This window comes from Drosophila subpulchrella, unplaced genomic scaffold, assembly GCF_014743375.2.
Source record: "Drosophila subpulchrella strain 33 F10 #4 breed RU33 unplaced genomic scaffold, RU_Dsub_v1.1 Primary Assembly Seq354, whole genome shotgun sequence".
Classification (NCBI taxonomy): Eukaryota; Metazoa; Arthropoda; class Insecta; order Diptera; family Drosophilidae; genus Drosophila; species Drosophila subpulchrella.
This window is the reverse complement of record NW_023665577.1, coordinates 6475746-6501804: the sequence shown is the minus strand read 5'-3', so window position 1 is coordinate 6501804 and position 26059 is coordinate 6475746. Positions and strand designations below refer to the sequence as shown.

The 26059-nt window shown below is 44.8% G+C and overlaps 4 protein-coding genes and 1 non-coding gene across 6 annotated transcripts; 3 read left to right on the top strand and 2 right to left on the bottom strand.

The window, feature by feature from the left end:
* Positions 1–93: 93 nt before the first annotated feature.
* LOC119560700 (forkhead box protein P4) lies at positions 94–5093 on the top strand. Its single transcript, XM_037874287.1, has 7 exons — positions 94–2278; positions 2343–2520; positions 2581–2758; positions 2815–2859; positions 2945–3021; positions 3091–3192; positions 4093–5093. The coding sequence occupies exons 1-7, from the start codon at positions 1716–1718 to the stop codon at positions 4534–4536; spliced, it is 1587 nt and encodes a 528-aa protein (XP_037730215.1). The 5' UTR covers positions 94–1715; the 3' UTR covers positions 4537–5093.
* Positions 5094–5899: 806 nt separating this feature from the next.
* On the top strand, positions 5900–17071 carry LOC119561107 (E3 ubiquitin-protein ligase hyd). The gene is made up of 19 exons (XM_037875008.1): positions 5900–6050; positions 6867–7064; positions 7125–7404; positions 7465–7682; positions 7791–8026; positions 8082–8272; positions 8384–11887; positions 12007–12151; positions 12213–12446; positions 12502–12974; positions 13050–13260; positions 13324–14094; positions 14154–15116; positions 15176–15252; positions 15310–15635; positions 15703–15909; positions 15964–16111; positions 16170–16400; positions 16456–17071. The coding sequence occupies exons 1-19, from the start codon at positions 5989–5991 to the stop codon at positions 16666–16668; spliced, it is 8688 nt and encodes a 2895-aa protein (XP_037730936.1). The 5' UTR covers positions 5900–5988; the 3' UTR covers positions 16669–17071.
* Positions 17072–17785: 714 nt separating this feature from the next.
* On the bottom strand, positions 17786–20699 carry LOC119560813 (protein dalmatian). Its single transcript, XM_037874455.1, has 3 exons — positions 20213–20699; positions 18355–20156; positions 17786–18100 (listed from the first exon to the last, which is right to left on the bottom strand). Exons 1-3 carry the CDS (start codon positions 20505–20507, stop codon positions 17840–17842), a joined length of 2358 nt encoding a protein of 785 aa, XP_037730383.1. The 5' UTR covers positions 20508–20699; the 3' UTR covers positions 17786–17839.
* On the bottom strand, positions 18171–18330 carry LOC119561123. Its single transcript, XR_005221068.1, has one exon.
* Positions 20700–20726: 27 nt separating the features above from the next.
* Positions 20727–25930, top strand: LOC119560814 (ubiquitin thioesterase trabid). Of its 2 annotated transcripts, none has more exons than XM_037874458.1 (9): positions 20727–21255; positions 22159–22320; positions 22381–22972; positions 23030–23231; positions 23288–24014; positions 24081–24325; positions 24389–24600; positions 24703–24851; positions 24915–25930. In XM_037874458.1, the coding sequence occupies exons 2-9, from the start codon at positions 22193–22195 to the stop codon at positions 24991–24993; spliced, it is 2334 nt and encodes a 777-aa protein (XP_037730386.1). In that variant the 5' UTR covers positions 20727–21255; positions 22159–22192; the 3' UTR covers positions 24994–25930. The 2 variants fall into 2 exon arrangements, with proteins under 2 accessions (XP_037730386.1, XP_037730384.1); XM_037874456.1 differs by lacking the exon at positions 20727–21255 and adding an exon at positions 21865–22004 and having other exon boundaries at positions 24915–25056.
* The last annotated feature ends 129 nt before the right edge of the window (positions 25931–26059 follow it).

Here is a 26059-nt window from a genome sequence, read left to right as displayed (position 1 = left end):
CTTTTCAAATCGTTAGGTGTAGTGAGCTCCTAAGCTGACATTTCTAAACGCATGCGCAAAAATGTGTACACATATTTTTTCGCAAATTCAGTAATCAGAGACGTACCATTTCAGGAGAAGCTGCGGAAAATATTCTTAAGATAGTTGCCAAAATCTATTTTATTTTATAATATTGTGTACAATTGTATTCGAAATTTGTCTTGTTTTTAAATATACATAAATCGTTGTTTGGAAACCACAGTGAATGTTATTTAATTGTTAATGCATATAGAAATTTGCACACTCTTTTGTCTGCAAAATTGTATATGCATGTCTGTACTCCTAAAACTTAAGTCTAGTTTGATAAGTTTTTCAAGATATTGTTAAGAATTCTAGGCAATGAAAAGTTTTCAAGATGTAGCTTATAAGCAGGTACGCACACACACATACTTTAATATGTAGACACATGAAATATGAATATTTTCTCTAAGCATCTACCCCTTTGAAAAAATCAATGCCTGCATTGAGGCTCCTTCAAGGGAACAGAACCTACATATAAAAGGAAAGCAAATATTAATGCTATAGTCGAGTCCGCCGACTATGATACTTCCCTACATGTTAAGAATATATTGTAACTATAAACTTATCTTTCTTTACAGGAGCACCTCATATGTATATCCTTAATAGTTAAAATTCCACGATCAAAGAAAATGATCAATAATAAGAATGATTATTATTTATCACATTCTAGGATGGGAAATATATATACAACAATTTACTGTCTTTTATATATCATGCTCTTATAATCTTTCAGGTTTTATTCCTATTTTTATAAATATTAGAAAAAAACATTTTTTTAGATTGACTTACACCTTTATCCACTACAGGAATCGACTTGAAAATGTAATATCCTCTTTTTCAGAACACTTGTTATGAGATCAAGAGGTGGATTTATCCATTATGTATCTATAATCAACCATTTCCGAAACATTCTTATCCATGGCTTGCCAATCCGCTTGTCCGTTTGATTGTCTGTCCGTCCGTCTGCACATCCGTCTGTGTGTATACAAGGGCTTTATTAAAGCCCATTCTTTAGTCATTATGTACACTTGGTCAAATTACTGAAGTGCATTATGTACACTTGGTCAAATTACTGAAATGCAAAATAAATCCTCTTGAGATCTCACACTTTAATAATAAATATGTATTTATAGTTTTCCAATCTAATTACAACATTTATCATTACAGAAGAGCTGCAGCAGGATAAACTGATCGATGTTTCATTTGAATTGGTGTATATTTAATACCAAATTAAGTATGCATCAAATAAATGAACTTGTAACAAAGAATTTCGGAGAAGTTTCATCAGGGTTACTAATGAATTATTTTACAAAGATGAGAGAGTTTAGGGGCTTATAACGAAGCAAACCTTGGGATAGTAAGTAATCATCGACTTCAGAGAAGCTCGGGCATTCATGTTCTATCAGACAAGTAAATCGGATTCGGAGATTAAAGATTAATGACGCAATGTTAAAATATCCAAATCCATTTTAAAGAAAAATGTTAAGAATTTTAGATCAGCCCAACCAACATTTTAGGAACATCAACATAAAAGAGATCATTTATGTACTATTGCCTTTATAGGAGTTTATTTTTGTCAAAATTGGTATAGATCTCAATTAGAGTGCTTACCAAAAGCCACAACCTCTGTAGTATAAGATTAAGGTTCAACCGTAATGAATATAACTTTCAGTTTCCAAAACATGCATCGGATACATGATGACGAATACCCTGAAGATGTTAAGGATTCTGACTTTAAGGGATCGGTTCAGAAGGAGATATCAGTCAAATCCCGTCACCAAATATCCATACCAGATATTTGCACAGAAGCCGTCAAGAATAACTGTTTTCCGCCGACGGGTTTTTTGAATAACTCGATTGCCTTTGCCTCTCATGTAGTCAAGTGCAGTTCTCCGGCCTCGAGCATAGATGAATCCTCATCGACGGCCCAGCACGAATCCAACCCCCACATGCACATGCAGGGCCAGCATTTGATGGCTCCTGTTCCCGATCTTGGGTTCTACAATGTTCCCGAGTTTATTTCGGAGCAGGAAAAGCTCATGTTTTCCGATGCCGAAAGATTTTTAAGGTCAAAAGATAATGAAGCGTGCAGCAATGATTTTAGCTATATGCACGACGAATTCGCCATGCGCAAGTACTATCATCCTCTATTTGCTCATGGCATATGTCGCTGGCCCGGTTGCGAAATGGACTTGGAAGATATCACATCATTTGTCAAGTAGGTGATACATAAAATGGGGATACACAAAAAAATGTAGGTTACACAACCAACCCCATTATAGGCATCTGAATACTGAACACGGATTGGATGATCGGTCAACCGCTCAAGCACGAGTCCAAATGCAAGTTGTCTCTCAGCTGGAATCCCACCTTCAAAAAGAAAGAGATCGCTTGCAGGCCATGATGCACCACTTGTATTTATCTAAGCAACTTTTATCACCCACCAAAATTGACAGGAAGGTCAGTCCTTGTTGTAATATGTATCCAAACTTGTGATATATGAAAAACTTCTATTCTTAGGACGTACCCGGAAGAGACGGAAAGTTTTGCCGAAGTCCGCTCACAATAAATAGCATAGGTCGACCCATCCGCCAAACAAATTCACCTAGCTCTCTTAATCTCCCAATGGTAAACTCCACCAACTTATGCTCGATCAAAAAAAGAAGCCACGACAAGAACTCTTTTTCCATAAATGGTGGTAAGTGTATAATATTCTTAACTAAATGTATTGATATGATATGATCTTAATGTTAGGATTACCGTACATGCTTGAAAGAGCTGGGCTCGACGTACAGCAGGGTAAGTAAAATATATAGACTGATTAGAAGAAAGACGTTATTCGAGGTGCTTCTGGAAGGCATATAATAAGAATTTAAATTTGCAGAAATTCATCGAAATAGAGAGTTTTACAAAAATGCTGATGTGCGACCGCCTTTCACTTATGCTTCACTCATAAGACAGGTAAACTATAATAATGAACAATTCAAGAAAAGAAGAGACATAATTACCGTACGGTTCATCTAATTCCAGTCCATTATCGACTCCCCCGATAAGCAGCTAACCCTAAACGAAATTTACAATTGGTTCCAAAACACTTTTTGCTACTTTCGGCGCAATGCAGCTACGTGGAAGGTAATATACGCTTTTTTCAATTTTTCCTCTCTTATAGTAGAATTTTTTAGAATAAGGATTTGATATTTAAGAAATGTTATAACTTTTGTCCGTCTGTTCTCTTGTCCGTCTGTCCGATTGAATTTTACAGCTTGTCCGCTATTTTTGTGTCCCTAATTTTTCCGCATGCCTATTTCATGTATGTACATAAAAATATATTGTGGGTTAGTTCTGTATATAAGGGATCTCCGAAAAGGTAAGCTATTCCGTTTTATTCAATATAATATTTGTATATCTTAAGATAATACAAAACTTAAAGTTTGGCCAATGCTAACTGATAATATACACCATTAGAACGCAGTTCGGCATAATCTGTCCCTTCATAAGTGCTTTATGCGAGTTGAGAATGTGAAAGGAGCAGTTTGGACTGTTGATGAGATTGAGTTTTACAAAAGACGACCACAGCGCACTGCTGGCATTGGTAACAACTTAACAGGTGCTACCAATTCGCCGGACACAAACTATTTTGTAGCCATGAACATTGGGTATGTGGGTCTCAAATAGTTTAATACTTACTTTGCTCCAAGTTACTACCATTTTGCTCTGTTAGTAAATATATGCCATTAAATGCATGCTTATATCGATATGATGACATTATAAGATTTTTTACAGCACTCATGTCCCTAAATTGTATATCCCCAAATGGTGTCTGTCTGCTCATCAGTTAATAAGTCTGTCCGAGCATTAGCTAATGAAGGTAATTAAGGATAGGTGAAATGGGTCGAAATGCTACGGAAAAATTTAAAACAAGCCAAATGAACTAACCTGTTTCTCAACGAACTTTTTCTTCCTTTCCCGATAATGAATGTTCCTGTTTCTAAACTTTGTTGGGGCTCTCGACTTATATAACAAATATTAAAGAATGCGATACGTACGAATCTATCATTGCACAAGTGCTTTGTACGATATGAAGATGACTTTGGCTCGTTTTGGATGGTCGACGATAATGAGTTTGTTAAAAGACGGCACTTGTCAAGAGGGCGGCCACGGAAATATGATCCGTCCTCCTCCCCAAATTCGTGCCAATCTGGCAACGGTGTATCTACTGACAAAAATCCCTGCGACAATTGTCCCCAACATTGCTCAAGTTTGCCCCCGGGGGCTGAAAATCCCCTAGATCCAAACAATCCAAATGATATCGGGCGAATTGGTTGTCTTCCGTTTTGCGGAAGTGATGGTTTAAATAAGGTGTCTAAGGAGTATAGCAATATGGATTCGGGTATGGTCGAAAGTAACAGCCATTTAGCAATGGATGAATACTCTACTAATATGTATGAAAGTAGTGCCAGTGAGCATAATCGATAAATGTATCAATAATAATATTTATTTAGATGCATTGTCGACATATCTGCGTTTTTTAGTCCATAAGGTTCGGATTCGGAAATTATACTTGTAAATACATATAGTTATAAGTATAATTTCCTTAATAGAAACAAAGAAAAACACTTTTAAAATAAATTACACTAATGCAATAAAATAAATACAACTTTCTGTAAAATATTATAGCAGAATTAATTTTTTTTCAATCTGCTTTATCAAGTCAGAATATCAAACAATTTAAGTTTATACTTTAGAAGATTTTTTAGATTTTCAGCAGTTCAAAAAGGGTAAAGTAAATACTTCTACTAAGAGGTGCACCCGCTTGATTGCAACATAAGGTCAATACTCCCAGGTGTAAGTAAGTAAAGGAAATGTCCATTTCCAGATTTCATAATGGTCGGCCCTTTTAAACATTCATTAACAATTCCTCGTTTTATTTCAGGTTAATGGTGACACTGGAAAACCAGAAAACAAAATATTATTTACCAAAAAATACACAAACCCTTGTGATTAAAGTTTCTAAAATTTTCAGGAGAATAAAATGTAATGCGTCGAATTCTTTTGGGTTTGGAGTCTTGGTCATTTATTTCGGATAATTGTATTTTTTAAACTTAATTTTATTTTCCACTAAATAATTTTTATCACGATCCTCACCGCTAGCCTCTTACAAAATTTGAAAATTTTGAAATATGTATTTGGTTTGTGTCTGTGCTCAAAAGGGCATCCAAGTTATTTACCATATGTATGTTTATTTTAGTTTAATATTTAAAAAAGAATGTTATGCGGTATATTTTAACGGTCAAACAAACATTAACGTTTTCGGTTATTTAAGAAAACATTTCCACTGAATGAGATGATTGTTTCAATAAGTGTAACGCTTCAATGCTGTGTTTTGCGGAGTGAAGTTCTCATTATTATTTTTTTACCAAACGTTTTAGTATAAAAACAAGGAAGAACGCTGTAGTCGAGTACCTCGACTATCAGATACCCGTTATTCAGCTAAAGGGACCAAAGGGAAATGGAGATATGCAAGCAGCAAAGCGTGATTGAAATGCGCCACCTACCGGCGTTAGACAGATTTAAGCGTTATGGGCGTTAGAGTGGGCGTTTACTCTACGAGTAACGGGTATAATAAAGAAAACACTGAACCAAATCAAAAATAGGTTGAAATAGTATTCCTTTCATTTTAAATTTTCCTTAAAAAATCATTTAAATAAATTGTCTAAATTATTGGTATATAAATGGTATTTCCAGTCACTAGTATGGTATATAAACAGTATTCCCGAACACTAAGATGGTATATATTGGTATTTATTTATCGGCCGCATGGAATTTCGAGTCGCAATTGGCGCGGCCACACTGCTGGAAGTCTATCAACTTTTTGTGACATGAAAATTCAACGAGGACACTGTGTACATGAATAATTAAAAAATTAAAATGGTTTCCATGCAATTTGTTTTGCAACCGCTTCCGGGCACGGACGACCAGTTTATTGAAAGGTAAATATAAGCCCCAGGCTCCGCAATTACGCACATGTGAACGCGGAATTCCGTGTAACTGTGTACGTACGGCTGCATGTATTTGTTATGTGAAAATATGTAGGTACGCAGGTATATGTGCTCGCAGGAGGATATGTACATGGCCATTAACGTGAAATGTGAGCGCAGACACTGGCGGATTCGCCGTATCTAATGTTGTCCACGCCATTCTGTAAACATTAGCCGCAGAATTTGCGAAATGCACTCGCCGATTCCCATTTTTCAGCCACAATTAATGTTCTAAGACAGCCATATATGTATGTCGGTTTGTGTGTGCCCGTGTGGGACATGTGAACTTTTGCTTGTGTGCGTGCATGTGCATACATGCTGATTAATTTGCCCACTTTTAATAAATAATTCTTAGCGAACCTTTTGAATGTTTATAGTGTGATCCGTTGGGCAGCAGAACACAATCGTCCATGTTTCCGGCAAACATTTGGTGACTAACATATTTGCACATGGCCGTTTTGTATAAAAGATATGACTTAAACTCAATTCCCCCAGCACATGGTATTGAAATGTATCGTTTTTTCCATAACCCATAAACTAAACCACCGGCTTTGCTTTGGGTATTGAAATGTAAAATCTTCCAGAAGTTGCAAATTTTCCAGCTGCCAATCATAAACAAGTGTAGATAGTCTGGCAAGGCCGGCAACCAACCACATAAACGCACCCTATGTTTAGGAGGTTTCGAATTTAGAAATATAACAACCATTGACTTGCTGACCACGAAAAAACAATATACTAAAAAAAACAATCATTGAAAACTCTTTACAGAATTCGGGAAGTGTCGGAAAAAGTCAACAGATTTGGTTATGGCACCCATCGCATATTCGAGCAGCTGAAAATTCCGGTGAGGGAGGTGGTCATTGGACCCACGCACATTGGAGTTTTGCTGGAAGATGGCAAGGCGTTTCGCGTTTCCTTTTCCATAAACTCAGAGAAACTTGACTTGACAAAATCTGATGCAAAATGGTAAGCAAAAGTGATGGCACCTTCGGGTCTATATATTCTCACACCGGGGTTTCTTTCAAGTTCCACAAGTGGTGGCGGCGGAACGGCCAGTGCCTCGAAGGCACCCTCCTCATCGCGACCGATGGCCCGGTCCAGGGCACGACTCCTGCGCGCCACAGGCCGCTCCAGTTCCACGGGACAGGGTTCCGGATCGCGCAGCACGGGCGTGATTATCGGGGGCAGCACCTCGAGCCGTCCCTTGGTCACAGTTCCGGCCACTTATGTGCCGGAGGAGCTTATATCCCAAGCCGAGGTGGTCTTACAGGGCAAGAGCAGAAATCTCATTATTAGAGAATTGCAGGTAAGTCAACCAAAATTACAATACCCCCGATGTTTTAATAACAAACTTTACTCTTTATAGCGCACCAATTTAGATGTTAATTTAGCTGTGAACAATTTGCTTTCCCGCGACGATGAAGAAGCCGAAGATACCGAGGAAGGCGCCGATAACTACGTGCCTGAAGACCTTATCTCACTTCTGGATAATGGGTTTAGCGGAGATAACAACAGCGTCATTATTGATCCCTCAGATGGACTTTTTTCGGAGGAGATATTTAGCAATTACTCCAGCATTCGAAAGTAAGTAATGAAGTTATACTATTACATCATTCGAATTAAGAACGCCCCTTTGAACTTGACTAAACACTAGAACAAAACTGTATAACTCATCCTTTTACCATTTTCCAGCCTGCTGTTCGATCGCATTCGTAGTGAACGCAGTAATGCCAACGCCAATGCCGCAGACAGTAATCAATCGACCCGCTCCACAACTTCGGGTGCGGCTTTAACAGGTAGCAGTGGATTATCGGCTCAAATATCGGTTAACGCTGACCGCGAAGCATTCAGCCGTTGGCGTGATCGTCAGTACTACGGACCACGGCGCTGGATTAGCAAAGACGACTACACTTGGGAGAAGGATGCTGGTAAGCCTATAAGAACCCATAATACTTCCCGACACTGACTCCCATTTTGGCACAGATTCCAAGAAAAAGGAGCCATCACCAATGCTGTCCCCGATTTGGATATCGGAAGAGTTGCAGCCATGGCCGGAGAAAAGTTCTGTGAGGTTTAAGACCATAGGCGCCTTATATTCGGAGTTCATTGCCTTGTCGGAGGGCGGAGATTTATACCAGTGGCGCTGGGCGGATGCAGAGCCCTACAAGTCAGAGGTAATAATTAAATATTTTTTTATTTATTCCTGATAAATTAAAATATATATTTTCCTTTTATTTATTAAAATATCTTGTACTAAAATAAAATTTATTTGTGTTCTTTTGCAGACGGAAAACGTGTATCATCCCAAGACTGCGGCCCTCAACATAACTGAAAGAGTGGAGCTTATTTCGGCCAACTTTATCAGATGTTCCGTGGTTACAGAAACCAACCGCGTCGCCACCTGGATGGACGAGCAGCTGGGGTACCTCGGCGCCAAGCTAGAGCACAATTCCTGCTCCTTCAACGAGTTTATATCGGACAACATAACAAAAATCTATGTTTGCTCGCTGTACACGGTCGTCAAGACCGACAGCAACAACATCTACTGGTGGGGAGTCCTCCCATTTGATCAGCGACGATACTTGTGGGACAAATTCCGGACAAAGACAAAGAAGCCCTTCAAGGTGGTGGCAACCGATATAAACGTGGGCGCTCAAGTGATAATGAAGAAGTGCCCCATCTATCAATCCGGATCAATCGGATTCACGTGCTCCAACGGAGTGCCGAAGGTTGGACAGCTCTTGAACTCGGTTTGGAACTTTACCGATGTGTGTCGCATGAAAATCATTAATATAAACACAAATTCGGGAGTGGACAAAACCCAAGCGGCTGGCCTTAACCTAAACGCCCACGGAGTTGCGCCAGATAAGGATCTGCCAAAGGCCACGGCCATCCCAAGCAGTGGGAGCAGTAAGAATGGACAGTCCTTCTCAAATAGCAAGGAGTCGACCGATCGCATAGACATGCCACCTCCGCCGTCGCCGGCATCCAGCACATGTAGCGACACCGGCAGCGTCACATCTCACAAGCGCACCAAGCGAGTGACGACTAAAGAGGACTCTAACGCCCCCCAGGAGGGCAGGAAGGATGAGGAGCTGTGGCAGCTGAAGGACGTGGTGTTTGTCGAGGACAAAGTGGGCCCAGTGGGCAAGGTGCTTAAGGTCGACGGAGACTTTGTGGCTGTTCGCTTTCCTGCAATGAACGCAGCAGCCGCTGCAGTTGCTGCTGCTGCCGCCACCGCAAGCTCCTCCAATGCAGCCTCCACATCCAAGGAAGAGGGCAAGGAGGACGATTGGCAGCAGTGCCGTCTGCTGCGCCGCGAGGATGTCCAGATTTTCCGCACTGCTATGTCCACCCGTGGTCCAGACTGGCTGCAGAAGCAGCCAAAGAAGATCAACGTTGGTGCCGATGCGGCTGGCGTCCAGCTTCTGACCCTCGCCGTGGACTCGCGCGGCATCCATGTGATTAAGAAGGTGCTCGGCAAAATCCACTACAGCCTGTACAACCTGTATAACAGCAAGCAGGAGCAGAACTGCCTGTTTCCCACGGACTGCGCCTCTTTTATTGGCTCCTCGCCCGGTAACATATTGATGGCGTGCAACAACGACTGCAGTGGAAACAGCAGCACAATTGTGCTCCGGGATGGCAATGGAGCCCTGTACCCCTTGGCCAAGGATTGCCTCGGGTCGATCAAGGATCCCCAGTGGTTCGACCTTCCCCCGGTAAAGTCCATCACTATGGCCACCATATCGCTGCCGGCAATGTTGTCTGGCGTGAATTTGAAGTCAAAGGTGTGCATGACTGCCTTGCTCTTCGACACCCAGAAACTCATGCCGCACATCTTGCGTTGCGATGTGAAGAATAGCTTTGCCGCCCTCAGTCGCTTGGAGAGGGAGGATCAGGCGGATACGGCTCTGGTCGTTGAAGAACGTTGCGATGGAGCCCGAAACATTTTCCATGCGTGTGTGATTATGTGTGCTCCATCCTCAAACAAAGATTCACCACCGGACTCGCCTAGCGGTGGTGTGGAAAAGAAGTCCCTAGCTGTGGGACTCTCCGTGGCGCGCTCCATCCCAACGGTGTCGACAAGCGCTTACGTTAGCAGCAACGCCTTTGGAGCAAATGCGTCGTCCAGCAATGAAAACTCCAGCTTTGCAACCATGAGCTCTTCCGCCGCCGGATCCGCTTCCTCGACTAGCAGGGATAGTCGAATGAACCTGCGCGACATGATGCACCGCCTAATAAACAGCGATCAAGCAGAACAGTCCGGCAGCCAGCCAATGGCTACCAACAACGAGGACCACGCCTACATCCCCTGGCCAGCTGAGGCACCGGCAGCCAGCAATCTAAGCGCCAGCTCTTCTCAGAACATCGCGGACAGCATTGAAGATGATATATCGAAGATAATTCCGTCCTCTTCCCAGAGTTCCTTGCTCTCCAACATCAAGTTGGGGTCCCCTAATTACACCTTCGACCTCGCCCAGCGACGAGAGCATGCCCTACTGATCCTGCAGCAGATGTGCGTCAGTCCCGCCCTGCGTCCGTACCTCTGTCAGATGCTGAGTACCAAGGATGCACAGGGCCAGACGCCCTTCATGCTTTCCGTTTCCTGTCGCGCCTACGAGGCAGGTATCATACTGCTGAACACCATCCTTTTGCTGTCCGAGCAGGATTCGCCGCTCAAAGAGGCCATGATTTTCCCGACTGGTTCCCCCGCGGATCAGTCGCCACTGCACGTTATCTGCTACAACGACACTTGCTCCTTTACATGGACGGGAGCGGATCACATCAACCAGAACATATTCGAGTGCAAGACTTGCGGCTTGACCGGATCCCTGTGCTGCTGCACGGAGTGTGCGCGGGTCTGCCACAAGGGCCACGACTGCAAGTTGAAGCGCACGGCGCCAACTGCCTACTGCGATTGCTGGGAGAAATGCAAGTGTAAAGCCCTGATCGCTGGAAATCTCACCAAGCGCTTCGCGCTCCTTTGCAAGCTGGTCTCCTGCACGGATTTGGTCACGAAGTTCAATTCCAAGGGCGAATCAATTCTGCTATTCCTCATCCAAACGGTGGGCCGACAAATTGTAGAGCAGCGACAGTATCGCTTTAACGTACGAGTTCGTAATGTTGGCACCGCTGCCAGCGGAACGAACGGCAGCAATACAGTGATATCCAATCGGAAGGCTTCTTCCGTGGACATGGATAGCGACATGCCGGACCACGACCTGGAGCCACCGAAGTTCGCTAGAAAAGCGTTGGAACGTCTGTTAATCGACTGGAATGCGGTACGCTCGATGGTCATGAGCGGAGCGGAGAAGACCGAGGTGCCGAATCCAGGCAGTGGATCTGAGAACTCCAACTCGGAAGGCTTCAACATGTTCATCCAGACGCAGCACGGCTCCACACTCCTCGATAAGTTTACCCATAGCCTGATTGTGAAGTGCACTGGCGACCATCTAGACACCTTGCTGCTGACCCTGGTGCGGGAACTGCAGAACGTTAGCGTTGCCAATCGCTGCAAGGAAGCGGAGGAAGTAGCGCGTCGTTTCGTACGTTCCGTGGCACGCGTCTTCGTCATTTTCAACCTTGAGAAGCAGCCGAATCCGGAGAAGCGCAAGACGCACACCTCGTGCAACAAATACGTTCAGAGCTGTGTGAAAGTATTCCAGACGCTCCACAAGATATCCATCGAAGAGTTGTGCGAGGTATCCGAAGCCCTCATTGCTCCTGTAAGGCTTGGGGTTGTACGGCCCACTGCTCCGTTCACAATGTCATCTTCGAATCTGGATGTACGTGTAAATATGCAAAAACATTTTTCAACTGCATGAATTTACTTCCTTACAATTTGAGAAAAATACTATTTTAATATTTGTTTCGATTAATCTAATATCTTTAATTTACTTCTTAGAACTCTGACGATTTGTTCAGTGTGGATCCCTTGGCACCCTCCAACGTGGAGTCTTCTTCCGAGCAAATACTGGGACACGATTCTGGAAACGATCAGAGTGCCAGTTTTAATATTCAACAAAACTACGATGTAGTTGCAATGGAAAGTAAGTATTATACTTAGATAAATTTCTTAAATTGTTCACAATAATTTCAATTTAAAATCAGCTATTCGCGACGCCTCCGAATCGGAAGAAGTTATAAATCGGGAAGCCAACTCCCACAATCAAGACGATGAGCTAATAGAAAATCAACGAAATGAGGACGGCATGCAAGACGATGAGAGCGATAATGACTTCACTTTTAATGACGCTGAGACTGAGTCGGACTCCGATGACAACCAAAGCAATCAAGAGGTGCAGAGGAGCGTTCAAACTGGGGCAACAGTTGGCTCAGAAAATGGTGAGTTGTCGGACACTTTGGTCCTATACATCTATTAAATATTTTTGTTTATTAGACATTGGTGTTCTGTTCCTGGAGGATGAGTCGGGTGACTCTTCGGCCCAAGAAGAAGATGGTTCGGAGGATGGAGAGTCCGACGATCACTCTGACGAGTTCAACTTCAATGACCAGCAGCTGGAACGTCGCAGCACCAACTCGAACGCACGCAGCGATCTGGCTCCTCAAACCATGCAGTGGGCAATTAGGAACCGTGACACCGCCCGCTCCTCCGTGAGGGTACCCACCGGATCCAACTTGGTCTTCATTGACCCAATGGCGCTGCGACGCTCCACTGTACCGGCCAGCACAACCGTCACCACTCCCTCGATCGAACCTCACACGATGGCGACAACGGCCAGCAACTTGGCACGGGCATTCGGGATCACAATAAGACAGATATCCGAGCTTATAAGCATTCTGTCTTACAACATAGTGAATGACATCGAAACATCGTTGAAAATCCAAAGCGATGAGGCGATTGCAGTTCAAGTGAGTACCTAAAAGAATAGTTAGGACATTGAAAATATTCACACCTAATTTGAAATGTACGTTTTCATTTAACAGGCATTTGTAGAAAAGCGTTTGAAGGCTACGTGGGATTGGATGTTCACTGTAATGGACGGAACCGAGGCACAATTAAAGTTCGGCGCTTACTTGACTAACTACACCGATCCCAACCATCCGCTGCATCCGCTCAACCTTAGTGCTCAGGCTTCGACTAGCCAGACGCCTGCTCCTGCCACATCTTCTTCCGTTAGTGGTGTAAATGTAATGGGTAAGTCGAAAAATTTATATTCTTTTAGTTTTTTTTTTATTAAGATAATATTTATTCTTGAAGGATCCAATTCACGACGAGACTTCTTCACCTACTGTTTATCCCTGATGCGTGCCCACACCTCCGAGCACCGAGATGCACTGCCAGTTCTGGATATAACAGCTTTGCGTCACATTGCCTATGTGCTCGATGCCTTTGTTTACTACATGCGCAATGATACGGGCTTCTATGACAAGCAAGACACCATTTCTGGCCGTATAAACAATCTCTCCCCCATGGTTGAAAGCTATGATACGGACGACGAGTTGACTAACCTGGAGGACTTCAACGCCGACGTTCAGCCGTCTACAAGTAGTATGCCTTCAGGAAGCCAGGGCACACGCCGACACGCCTTCTTTGCGCGTTCAGAATCGACCCTGAGCTTGGGCTGCTCGGCGCCAGAAGGCTTCGATCTGCCACTGGACATGGCCATGCCCCTCGCCGACAAACCACACTTGCTGCAGCCAAATTCAAAGCGCCAGGAGCTCTTCGCAAACCTACCGCTGCTCGTGACCACGAGTGCAAGTAACAGCGCTCCCAGTAACAGTGGTGGTAGTATTTTTGATTACACACCCACAAGGCTGGGATTCTCGAATTCCTTGAAAAGGAACGAGCATGTTTATGAAACAGACCCGGCCAAGCAGTCGATGGAGGTCGTAATCAATATGGATACCAGTAAGACGGGTGATGGAAATGTAACTTATAAGGCTGAGGGCTCTACAGACTCTAATATTTACGTACAATTGAAGAAGAAGCAGGGCTCGGATGATTTCAAATCCCACAAAGATGCTGATGGTAAGTAGAACTTAAAGAAATGTATTGATCCAACAATTAACCATGTCTGTGTTCTACAGGTAATCACAGCAAGTACGATAAAGTGGTGCTAATGGAAACTGATGATATCAGCAGTCTTCCCAGTACAAGCAAATCGACTGAAGCGTTAATGGCCACCCGGCCGGAAGTTATTATTGCGCCAAACAAAGCCTCAGTGTCACCGGCGACTGCAGCCCGCAGCGTTATAGTTCTCGCAGGTGGCTCCTGTTTAAAGACGATTGATTCGGACTTAAACAACTTCTCGGCCTCAAATTTATCGACTGCAGAACAAGCGAAATGTGATACACATCATCAAAAATCAACACCACACCACCAATTAAGTTTTCCCGTTCGCGGCTCTCTGTTTTACCAAAGTAATTTCTCGGAATTGCCGTCGTGGAACTTTTTGCTGAGTCGCTGGAAGCTCACCCTGGACTTATTCGGTCGCGTCTTCATGGATGACGTTGGAATGGAGCACGGGTCCGTGCTGCCGGAACTGCGCGGCTTTCCCGTTAAGGAGATGCGTTTCCGTCGCCACATGGAAAAACTGCGCAACGGACAACAACGCGACTTGGTTCTCTGCAAGCTGGAGCGCAATCGTGAAAGTTTAATTGTTCAGACGTTCAAGGAACTGAATACCCAATTCGGCAACCAAAACCGGCGTACCCAGCCGCCCATCACATTCAACCGCGTGAAGGTGACGTTCAAGGACGAGCCGGGAGAGGGATCCGGTGTGGCGCGCAGCTTCTACACATCGATCGCAGAGGCATTGCTGGCCAGTGCCAAGATCCCGAACCTGGAGTCCGTTCAGGTGGGCACCAGCCACAGCAAGTACGGTGTGCCGTTCTCGAGCATCCTGCGCAGCCGAACGGTGTCGGGGTCTAGTCGTGATCAGTCCACACTGCAGAGGCGTGGCACCAGCAGCAAAATACTGTGGCGCTCCGCTCGTGAGAGGAAGGCATTAAATCTGGATGCCAGACCCTACACGCCCGTTACTAATTCAGGTAAGGGCTACGAATTAATAATATATTTTAACTGAGAATGACTGATTTGCTCATTTTAGATAATGCAATGCCGGAGAGCTTAAATGACCATTTGTCTGTCCACCTACAACAAATTGGAGAACGTCTCTACCCCAAGGTAAGGTTCAAACAACGATTTAAATACAAATCTATTACACTTTTACTTGCTTAACAGATCCACTCGATAAACCAAACGCATGCACCGAAGATTACAGGAATGCTGCTGGAGATACCTACTCCACAGCTCTTGTCCGTGATTTCCTCAGACGAGACACTGCGTCAGAAAGTTAACGAAGCGATAGAAATAATCACCTTCAAATTAAAATCTGAGGCCAGTGCACAAAGTAGCCAACCAAAAAAATCACCATCTGTGGTGCTGGTCGAACCAGTGGACGACGATAATGAGCCATTATTTTACTCTCCGGGAAAGCGGGGCTTTTACACACCGCGCCAAGGCTTTGCATCGTTCGAGCGCATTAATGCATTTAGAAATATTGGAAGGTAAGATATCTTGGTTACGCTTCGATCCACCTCTTACCCATTTAATCTTTTCCCTTCCTCCACACAGACTTATTGGACTTTGTCTACTCCAAAACGAATTGCTTCCATTGTTCCTGCAAAGACATGTATTGAAATACATTCTTGGTCGTAAAATTAAGTTCCACGATCTGGCATTTTTCGATCCAGCCCTGTACGAATCTTTTAGGCAAATTATTCAGAACGCCCAAACAAAAGAAGGCGAGGAAACCATTAACCGAATGGAGCTCTGCTTTGTGTAAGTTTCTCCCCTCTATCTACATTATAGGCATTTAATAATCGGTAATTTCAGGATTGACTTGATGAAGGAGGAGGGCTGTGGCAACCGAGAGCTTATCCCAGGAGGGCGCGAAGTCGCGGTCACTTCGGGTAACATATTCGAGTACATCAGACGCTACACAGAATACAGACTCATCAAATCCCAAGAGAAAGCACTCGAGGTATGCTGCAACATGGCGTAAAATTATGTTGTAATATTAAATGTTTGACTATTTACAGGCACTAAAAGACGGAGTTTTTGACGTCTTGCCCGATAACAGCATGAATAGCTTGACCGCCGAGGACTTGCGTCTGCTGCTGAACGGTGTCGGTGATATAAATGTTTCAACATTGATTTCATACACTACCTTTAACGACGAATCTAGCGAGGGTCCGGATAAACTTTTAAAATTTAAGAAATGGTTCTGGAGTATTGTTGAGAAAATGAATATTTTGGAACGTCAGGATTTGGTAAGAAGCTATTGTAAACACCACGAAACAGCCACAATAACCGCAATTCTTTCAGGTGTACTTCTGGACAGGATCGCCTGCGCTGCCAGCTTCGGAGGAGGGATTCCAACCGTTGCCATCTGTCACCATAAGACCCGCGGATGACTCTCATCTGCCGACTGCGAATACTTGTATATCTCGGCTGTATATCCCCCTGTACTCCAGCAAATCCATTTTACGCAGTAAAATGTTGATGGCCATTAAATCCAAGAACTTTGGATTTGTATAAGCGATTGGAACACTTTCCTATTTGTATAAGCATCAAAATCATTTCTTAATTAACTTAAGTTTTTCTGAGTTTTGACTTGTCATATTTAACCATACCATTCCCATTTTGGATTATCTATTGTTTTAAATTTTTTTTCGAATTTGAACAATTTTTACGTAACATTTATTCAAAGAGATTGGCGCGGGTCATGACGGTCTGGCTTGACCTCACCTTGTAGTAAAAATATGAAATTTCCAAACAATAAATATAACCAGAAAACGGCCAATTAGGTATTAGGAGCCTATGTTTTAATTATTAAACTTTTAAATAAAATATGTTTTCTAAAGTATGACTTATGCACATGTATATTTATCGATATCGATTCAATAGAAATTTGAAGAAGTAAACAATAAAAATAAGTCCACTTTATGGAAATTATGTATGATATAAAATATAGAAGTATTTTATTTGGGGACTCCCACTGACAAACTAATTTTTGTCTGTGATGAAATGTGGTCTGGACCGGACCTCGAACGAATTGCCAAATATTGTATTCTGGCTTTTTCGTCTAGAAATACTGTGTTCGTCGGAAACTGTAACAGGTAGAAGGAAGCGATTCCGACCACATAAAGTATATATGATCTTGATCAGGATCCGTCTGTCCGTATGAACGCCGAGATCTCGCAGATTATTTGGCTTCTTTTATCGGAGTGCCAAGCCAAATTCTATAGGAACAACCGATAGGTAGCGTGTAGTGAAAACAGCCGATTTGCTGCATGCATATCTTCACACCTCTCGCCCATCCATTTAAGATTAAAATATAGACATTATATTATACATAAAATAAATGATTAAAGGTTTATTTTTATACATCGTTAAAATAGTTTTGGATATACTGTTGGCGCATAATATCGTAATCTGAATGCTCTACCCAAACCACGCTATTGGCAATAAGAATACAAGTGAAATCTTAAACTAGGATTGCGAACATTGCATTCGAGACACTAAGTATGTTATTATATTTTTACAGTGATACATTTTAGACTGTCCTTAAATATTTGTTCAGGAAACACAATCTTCCCATAATTCAGGTACACTCACGAGTGTTTAAAAAACAAAAGCAAGCTAAATAAAAATCGACAATACTTTCCATAATCTGCGGTATAAAAAAACCAATAAAAATAAAACAATGCTATTCAATGATAACTGGGAATTTTTCCACTTCCTCACACTCCTTGTTGAAACTGGTAATGAACTCCTGCAATTTAGCCTCTTGCTCGATATCTCTACGCGGTCGTTTGCTGTGAGGTTGCTTCTTCTGCGGAGAGCTGAAGCTCTTATTGTGCGAGTCCTGCTCGTCCTCGTCCTCAGATTCACTCTCAATGTACAACAACTGCACTCGCTGCTTCCGCTTTCGCTGTGGACGCTCTTTCACGTAGGTTCGCCTTGGTTGCTAAAAAGATGGAATTTGAAAAGGGATTAGACAAACATTAAACCATAAATGTTGTCCGATTTTGATTTATTTTGTGCGAGCTGCTTACTACCGTTCAAAGATAGGCTTCAATCTTTGCGGCCCTGTTAGCTCAACTAAGATCGTTAACATGTCTCAGTTTGGTATTAATCTGGCGCTAATTGGTCAGTATCCACATCTGTATTGCAATGTCGACATTTCCGCAACGCTGAATCAAGAGTATAATTTAATCTTACCTTTTCGTCAAATGTTTTCTCCGGGTCGGCTTGATCCCTAAACAATCCCAAGGTTTCCCTTGGAGGCAGTTCAGCTTTCTTGCGTCTTGGTGGTGTAGGCGGCGCAATCATTGTGGAGCAAAACGCTTCTCTAATATCCTGCTGCTTCGACAGGCATTCCCCGAGGTAATCACCATGCAACGAGTTGGTCGATACATGTGGTAGCTCCTCATCGCGGGGTCGCAGCTCCGCCAGTCGATGGAGTTTATCATGCAGGGTTATGTTTTGACTCAAAGCTGCGGAGACGTTTGCCGGATCTTCGTTTTCGGTAATGAATTCATCAAATCCAAAGAGATTTCGTGAGGTAGTGTCTCGTGGTGTTGGGCTCTTTCCAGAGAGATTCGATTGCGTTTGACTGCGATTCGGTGGAGATGTAGTCTGCATTGAATTAGTTGACCCTCTAGTGGGAGTGATACCATTTGAGGGAGTGTTTGTTGCATTTCGCGGTTCCGTTGCTTCACTAGCCATATTTTCACAGGGCAAAATCTCGTCAAAGCCGAAAAGATTCGCCCGAGTTTGACTGCGCTGAGCTGGTGATGCAGTGGCTGCTTTGTTAGTAGAGACTACGGTGGAATTGATTTCCTTCGAGGGAGTAGTTTGCACATTCTTCTTCCACGGCGGCAACGTCACCACTTCTATAATGTTTATTTCTTTGAATGGCGCTCGCTTTTGCAGCGTTCTCCGTGGATTCGGCAAGTGAACAAAGTCCTCCGCATTCCCAATGTTTTCCTGTTCATTGAATGTCGTCGTTTTGCTAGCAGTAGAGGGCGGAAGGTTCTCCTCATTCGAGTCGTTCGCATTTGAGTCATGACCTTGCACGGGCAAGGGCGGACAAATGGACACCTCGTGAGCAGGCTCCTCGGATTGCTCCGCTTGACCATCCGGTACATACACATGCCGTCGCCGCATGTGATCACTGGAGTAAGAGGGCAGCTGGGAGGTGTTGAAGCCAAACATAAAAGTATTGGGCATTGGCGACTCGTCGGAAATGCGCCAAGGCGACGATGCTCCCGCCGGACTGACTGCATTTGGAGACGGGCGGGTAATGGGCGATATTGCATTGGTTGCGGCATTGGCTGCTGACACCGGGGGTACCTTACGGTTCAGCGGCGTGCTAACCAACTGGCGCGCCATGTTAATTAGCTCTCGGCGTCTGTCCGTGGACTTCGGCGGATTCTGGGCTTGGGTTTGATGAAGCATCACGGAGCGGGCCAAATTGCTGTAGGCTCCATCCTGGGCTTGCTTGGAAGTGCTCGGCTCGACATGCACCTGAACGGGCACCTCAATGGGCTCCATGCAAGGAGCATAGACATCCGAATCGTTGCTATCCTCCTCGGGCTCGTAAACGGGCGAAAGTGCGCGTGATGGCTTCTGTATGCGCAGTTCCTTGGGCTTTGAAACCGGCTCAGGTGGTTTCATATCCTTCAACGAACACTGTCTCCGCCTGCCCACCGGTTTGATCTTGTTTTTACTCCTTTTGGCTCTTGGTTTCCCAGATTTGGTTGACCGCATCATCACACAGGCCTTGCCGGATTTCACCAAGCGCTGAACTATGTCTGCCGCGGGATCCTCCCTGTTGTCCTCATCTTCGATCTGGGACTGCGAGAGGAAGTCGAAGACATTGCGGGTAACCGAGGAGCGTGTTCTCGATGGCGGCTGATCTCGGTGGAAGAAGCGAGATGGCTTTTTGGGCGAAACCTCTGCCGCTGGTTTGCTTGGGCTGTTAACCCCGGGGATTAGTCGACAAGGTGATTTTCTTGGACCTGCAAAACGTGGGATTAAGCAAAACCTTTTTTTCTTTCGGATGCCGACCACTTACCTGCCGCCTTCTTCCTGGTAACTGGGGGTGGTTTTATGATCTGTACCTTCGAGGGAACGTACATCGTTGAGTTTCGAGCCGGCTCGAAAGTGCTAGAATCCACTTCGGGCGCTGCCTCCTCGGGCGCCTTTATGCGCCTTAGTTTCACTACGCATTTTTTGAGGTTGTACTGGGGCTCCGCTATTACGGCCAAAATAGCTGCGTCCGAAAGTTTTTGATCGCACCGGCGATTGCGTCTGGTTGTGGTCCCCGCATCCGCGGCCGTAGCGCACGGCGCTACACGAGTTTTAACCATTTTATTTACAAAATTTGTTTACCAGATGAAATTCGTGTACAGCTCCCGCCATTTTACTCGCTAGTGACCTTTCGCTGATCTTTTAAAAATACCACAAAGCACTGTGAGAGGGTGGTGAACTTGGCTAGGAACTATGGTCACACTACAGCTATTACCATCGACACTTTCCAACACTACCCGCCAGGGATGGACCACCGATAACTGTCGATAGGCGGACAGAGAACCAGATGATTGGCCTCGCAATAATGTAAAAACTAAATAATTAGCTGTTTCCAAATAATCCAAATTCCAAATTCCTTGCTCTACGATCCGCCGTGCGCGTGTGTGTGTCGCTGTGAGTGTGTCCGGGCAGTTTCGTGTCTCGAAACTACAACTGAGAAATAAGCAGGAGAAAAGAAGGAAAAACCCCCCGAACAACCCGAAAACGGAAAATCGAGTGAAAGTTTTTCTCGTCTTTGTTTTGTAATTATTGTGATTTTCCTGCCTCTGCCAGCCCGCATTACTGGCAATATTGGATCGACATTGAGGGCCATAACGACGCTGCTTCGGGCGCGGGTGGCTGCTGACGGCGACTATAGCGATATATAGAGCTATTACAGCGCTCGCGGGCCGATTTCTTGGCCCTATTGTGATTGTGACAGCGCCACACAGTGTTATATATTTAAATCGACTCGAATCGAATCGCCGTCGCCGTCGCAGTCGCGTTTTCTGGGACTGCTGCAAAAGGCCTTGCGAATTTCTGCGCCAGGTACTGTGGGAAGACGACGGATGGTTGGGATGGCTGAACTGATGGCCGATGGCACGGGGCGAATCCCAATAAGAAACTAGCGCGAAAAGCCCCCTCCACCTCCCGTACATGTATCTGCATACATACCTACATAGCTACATGCACTGCACGCGATACATACGAATAATGGCAACAAACAATTGCAAGCGACCCAGTAGTAGCACCACTACCTCCCCTCCACCTCCTCCATCGATACCAACACCAATGCCAGACCCAATCCAATCCATTCCCAGAGACCGAGGCCCCGAAGGCTGAGTGTGACGCCACTGGGGGCACGGGAACGGAACGTAGAACGGAGCCAAGGCAGATGTATCTGTATCTGTGGATGTATCTGCGAATTATGTCTCAGGGTCAAGGACACCGTTTCTGCCTCGCTTACCGTTGTTTGACCTTATTAACAAGTTGGAAATGGTGGTATTAGGGCAACGAAGAAAGCAATACCCTTTCTAGTTAGGGCTTTGGGATATTGACTACTTACTTTTACAAAATTCATACTTGGAAAAATAAGTCAAGTTTGATTTTAGAATCCTCCAAATTAAGAATGTTAGCTAAAGGCTTTATAAGTTTTAAAATATCTCTAAACTTCTTTTTTATTCCAAAAGAACTTGATAGATTCCTATTTTCAATAGATCCCATCATAATCAACTATTGATAAAACATTTAGAATTTTACCAGGAGCTTCATCAGTAATATTATCAAGTAGTATTCATGTAAGAAACTACTCCGATTAGAAAATGGCAGACAGGTGCTGTTGTCCCAATTAACTTGAACACTTGAAAATATTTAAGCTAACATTGTGGGTTGCCCCACTAAAATACCCTCCTTATGTCAACGAATTCAACAAAGGATCCTTTTCATTGGCAGATCAACTGCATTGGCTGGCTCCGCGCACAAAACGATGTGCGATACCAAAGACGATGCGCAGAAATGGAAATGTGAAATTTGCACCTACGAGAACTACCCATCCTCGCTGAAATGCACCATGTGCCAGGCGTCCAAGCCGCTGCTCAACGAGGACATCTTCCGGTAAGGCAATCCTGCCCAGCTTTGAGGTCTCACTTGCTAATCAACATGCCTTCCTTGCAGTCTGAGTCCGGCCCAGGAGAGCAGCTGCGCGGCGGAGGAGGCGGCCGCCGTTGAAGTGGCTGTGATGTCGCCCACACCTTCGTCCACGTGCTACTCGCTTCAGCCGCAGAACCAGGCGCGGCAGAGTAACGTGGCGGACAGCGAAAAGTGGCCCTGCAAGGTGTGCACCTATCTCAATTGGCCGCGGAGCCTGCGATGCGTCCAGTGCTGCACAAAGCGCGGCGGCGAGGCCATCGAGCGGGGCAACAAGGACAGGGATAACGAGGCGGATGCGGATCGGGCCGGAGAGGCGCTGCAGGCTCTTCGCATCAGCGGATCGGAGGAGAACCTGGCTAACAAGCCAGCACAGCTCATCGGGGCCACGGCCTCTAATCGGTTGAGCCTCAGTCCTGGCATCGACGATGCCACGCACCTGAACAATCTCGCCAATGCATCCCACAACCAGTCGCAGTCCCAGCACCGACCGCCTGTTCACCAGCAGCAAATGCAGCTCCAGCTGCAGCCGCCGCAGCAGCAGCGGGAATCCTCCTCCTCCGCCGCCGTCCCGCAGCAGCAGCAGAAACAGTGCTATGTGGCCAAGTGGGCGTGTAATGTAGGTTCCTCATAGGCAAACTAATTCCCACATATTAAAAGCTTGTATCTTCCTTAGTCGTGCACCTACGAAAACTGGCCGAGGAGCATCAAGTGCTCGATGTGCGGCAAGACGAGGGAGCGGGAGATCAGTGGCTCGCAGAACGACTTGCACGCTTCCTCCAGCCTAAACAGCCAGGAGGACCAACAACAGCAGCAGCAAAACGTGGACACCGTCAGCGTGAACAACTCATTCAATAAGAAGCACATTTACCAACTGGGTAGGGTTTCCTTATATGATTTCCTTTGGAATGAGTAATTGATAGCCCTTCGGCAGGTTCCTCGGAAACCATCAACAACTGTGATACGCTGCAAGAGCGGCAGGAGCGCCGGCAGCGTCAAATCCGACGACAGGTGGACTGGCAGTGGCTGAACGCCTGCCTGGGCGTCGTGGAAAACAACTACAGCGCCGTGGAGGCGTACCTCTCCTGCGGAGGCAATCCCGCCCGCTCGCTGACCAGCACCGAGATAGCCGCCCTTAACCGCAACTCGGCCTTCGATGTGGGACACACCCTGATCCACCTGGCCATTCGTTTTCATCGCGAGGAGATGCTGCCCATGCTGTTGGCCCAGATCTCCGGCTCGGGGCCAGGCATCAAGCGCGTGCCGTCCTACGTGGCTCCCGACTTGGCGGCCGACATCCGGCGCCACTTTGCCAACACCCTGCGACTGCGCAAGTCCGGCCTCCCCTGCCACTATGTGCAAAAGCACGCCACCTTCGCCCTACCCGCCGAGATTGAGGAGCTGCCGATCCCCATACAGGAGCAGCTCTACGACGAGCTGCTCGATCGAGACGCCCAGAAGCAGCTGGAGACGCCGCCGCCGGCTCTGAATTGGTCGATGGAGATCACGGCTCGCCTCAGCTCGCGGATGTTCGTCCTGTGGAACCGTAGCGCTGGCGACTGCCTCCTGGACTCGGCCATGCAGGCCACCTGGGGCGTCTTCGATCGCGACAATATCCTGAGGCGGGCACTCGCGGATACGCTGCACCAGTGCGGGCATGTGTAAGTGCATTATTGTGGTTATTTTATTTATCTTGTAACCTAATACCATTGCCATTTTTGTTCCAGGTTCTTTACTCGCTGGAAAGAGTACGAAATGCTCCAAGCTTCGATGCTGCACTTCACATTGGAGGACTCGCAATTCGAGGAGGACTGGAGTACGCTTCTGTCGCTGGCCAGCCAACCGGGTTCGTCCCTGGAGCAGCTGCACATCTTTGCGCTAGCGCACATCCTTCGACGTCCCATCATCGTGTACGGCGTCAAGTACGTAAAGAGTTTTCGGGGCGAGGACATAGGATATGCGCGTTTTGAAGGTGATTATTGATCGATTAATTGTTTGTTTTGCATGGCACTTATTTCTATTTTCTACTTTCCAGGTGTCTACTTGCCTTTGTTCTGGGATCAAAACTTCTGCACCAAGTCACCCATAGCTCTCGGCTATACGCGCGGCCACTTCAGCGCCTTGGTGCCCATGGAACCATTCACTCGCATCGATGGAAGACGCGACGACGTGGAGGATGTGACCTACCTGCCGCTGATGGACTGCGAGTTAAAGCTATTGCCCATACATTTCCTCACACAGTCCGAGGTGAGAGATTGTAGATACATGTATCTTGTATATTCGATTTCATCTTGCAATCTATGGAGCTATCTTTACCTATTATTAATTAATCTGTGGTGTATGTTGCAGGTGGGCAATGAGGAGTCGATGATGCGCCAATGGCTGGACGTGTGCGTAACCGATGGAGGACTGCTGGTGGCGCAGCAGAAGCTTAGTAAACGTCCCTTGCTGGTCGCCCAGATGCTGGAGGAGTGGTTGAATCACTACCGCCGCATTGCGTAAGCATGACTTGACATTCATCCCAATCAGACTTCCTGATTAATCTGTGACCTGTCTTGCAGACAAGTGATAACGGCGCCCTTTATTCGCCGCCCCCAGATCACACACTACTCCAGTGATGGCGACTCGGACGAGGAGTAGAGGCGGCTGGTCAGCCGCCACCCAGCTTCAGATTAGATATCTGCGCGCTTATTATTAAATATCCTTATTTTGTACTTTTGGCGATCGGTAGCAGATGTCGAGAGACGAGGGGAACAAGTGCAGATCCTACACACTCGCACTCGCAGTTAGCTAAAGGAAACTATAGAGAATACATATGCAGATATGCAGGCAGTTGGAAAGTTGTAGTTGTAACTAAATTGAAAGCAAACTAAAGGTTAAGCAGCAAAGTACGAAAATAGATCGATCGACGTATGTATATCATATCCGTTCCCAACTCAACGTTCGTTGATTTTAGTCAAATTTATTCACACCGGGTCGCCGAGGCATTGTAGACCACATAGTAAACGAATTGAAGCTATACACTGGTAGATCTAATTACACTCACATCTGAAACAATCCATTAAGTGAATACGTGGCCGAAAGGCAGCAGAGAATATAAGCGCTGGAATTCGATCGCTAGTTAGACCCTCGGCTGCGGGCTTAAATTATTACAAATCTCAATGTACTATTAAATTTTAAATGAGTGGCAAACACACAACATAATTATGCTGCGGGTCAATATGAAGGCGTCATTGAAATGTTTATTGATAGTTTTTAAAACACTTTTTGGAATTATTATGAATCATTACACATTCATGCCTATAAATATAATATATATAATTATATAACGTAAATAGAAATCCTATGGTTCTAGAAAGTTGAACAAAGGGCCAATAACATAATGAATTTTATTCTAACTGTATTATAAACGGAATTTTATCTCATTATTATTTTTGTTAGTAATGTTATTACAATTATTATTATTATTATTATTACTACCTTTTAAGAAAGCTTATTGTGCAAATGTACACGCAAAACGCATAAAAAAGAAATCACTTATTTAAATAAAAGTTTTAAGTAAAAATTTAAACGGAAAGGAATGGCGCATGTTGAGTTTATTTACTTTTAGTAAGGGAATCTATTTTATTTACTTATTTGGCACCCTATCCATTAAAGTTGGGGTTTATTTATTTCTTGATTCGATTTATTTTATTTATTTATTAAT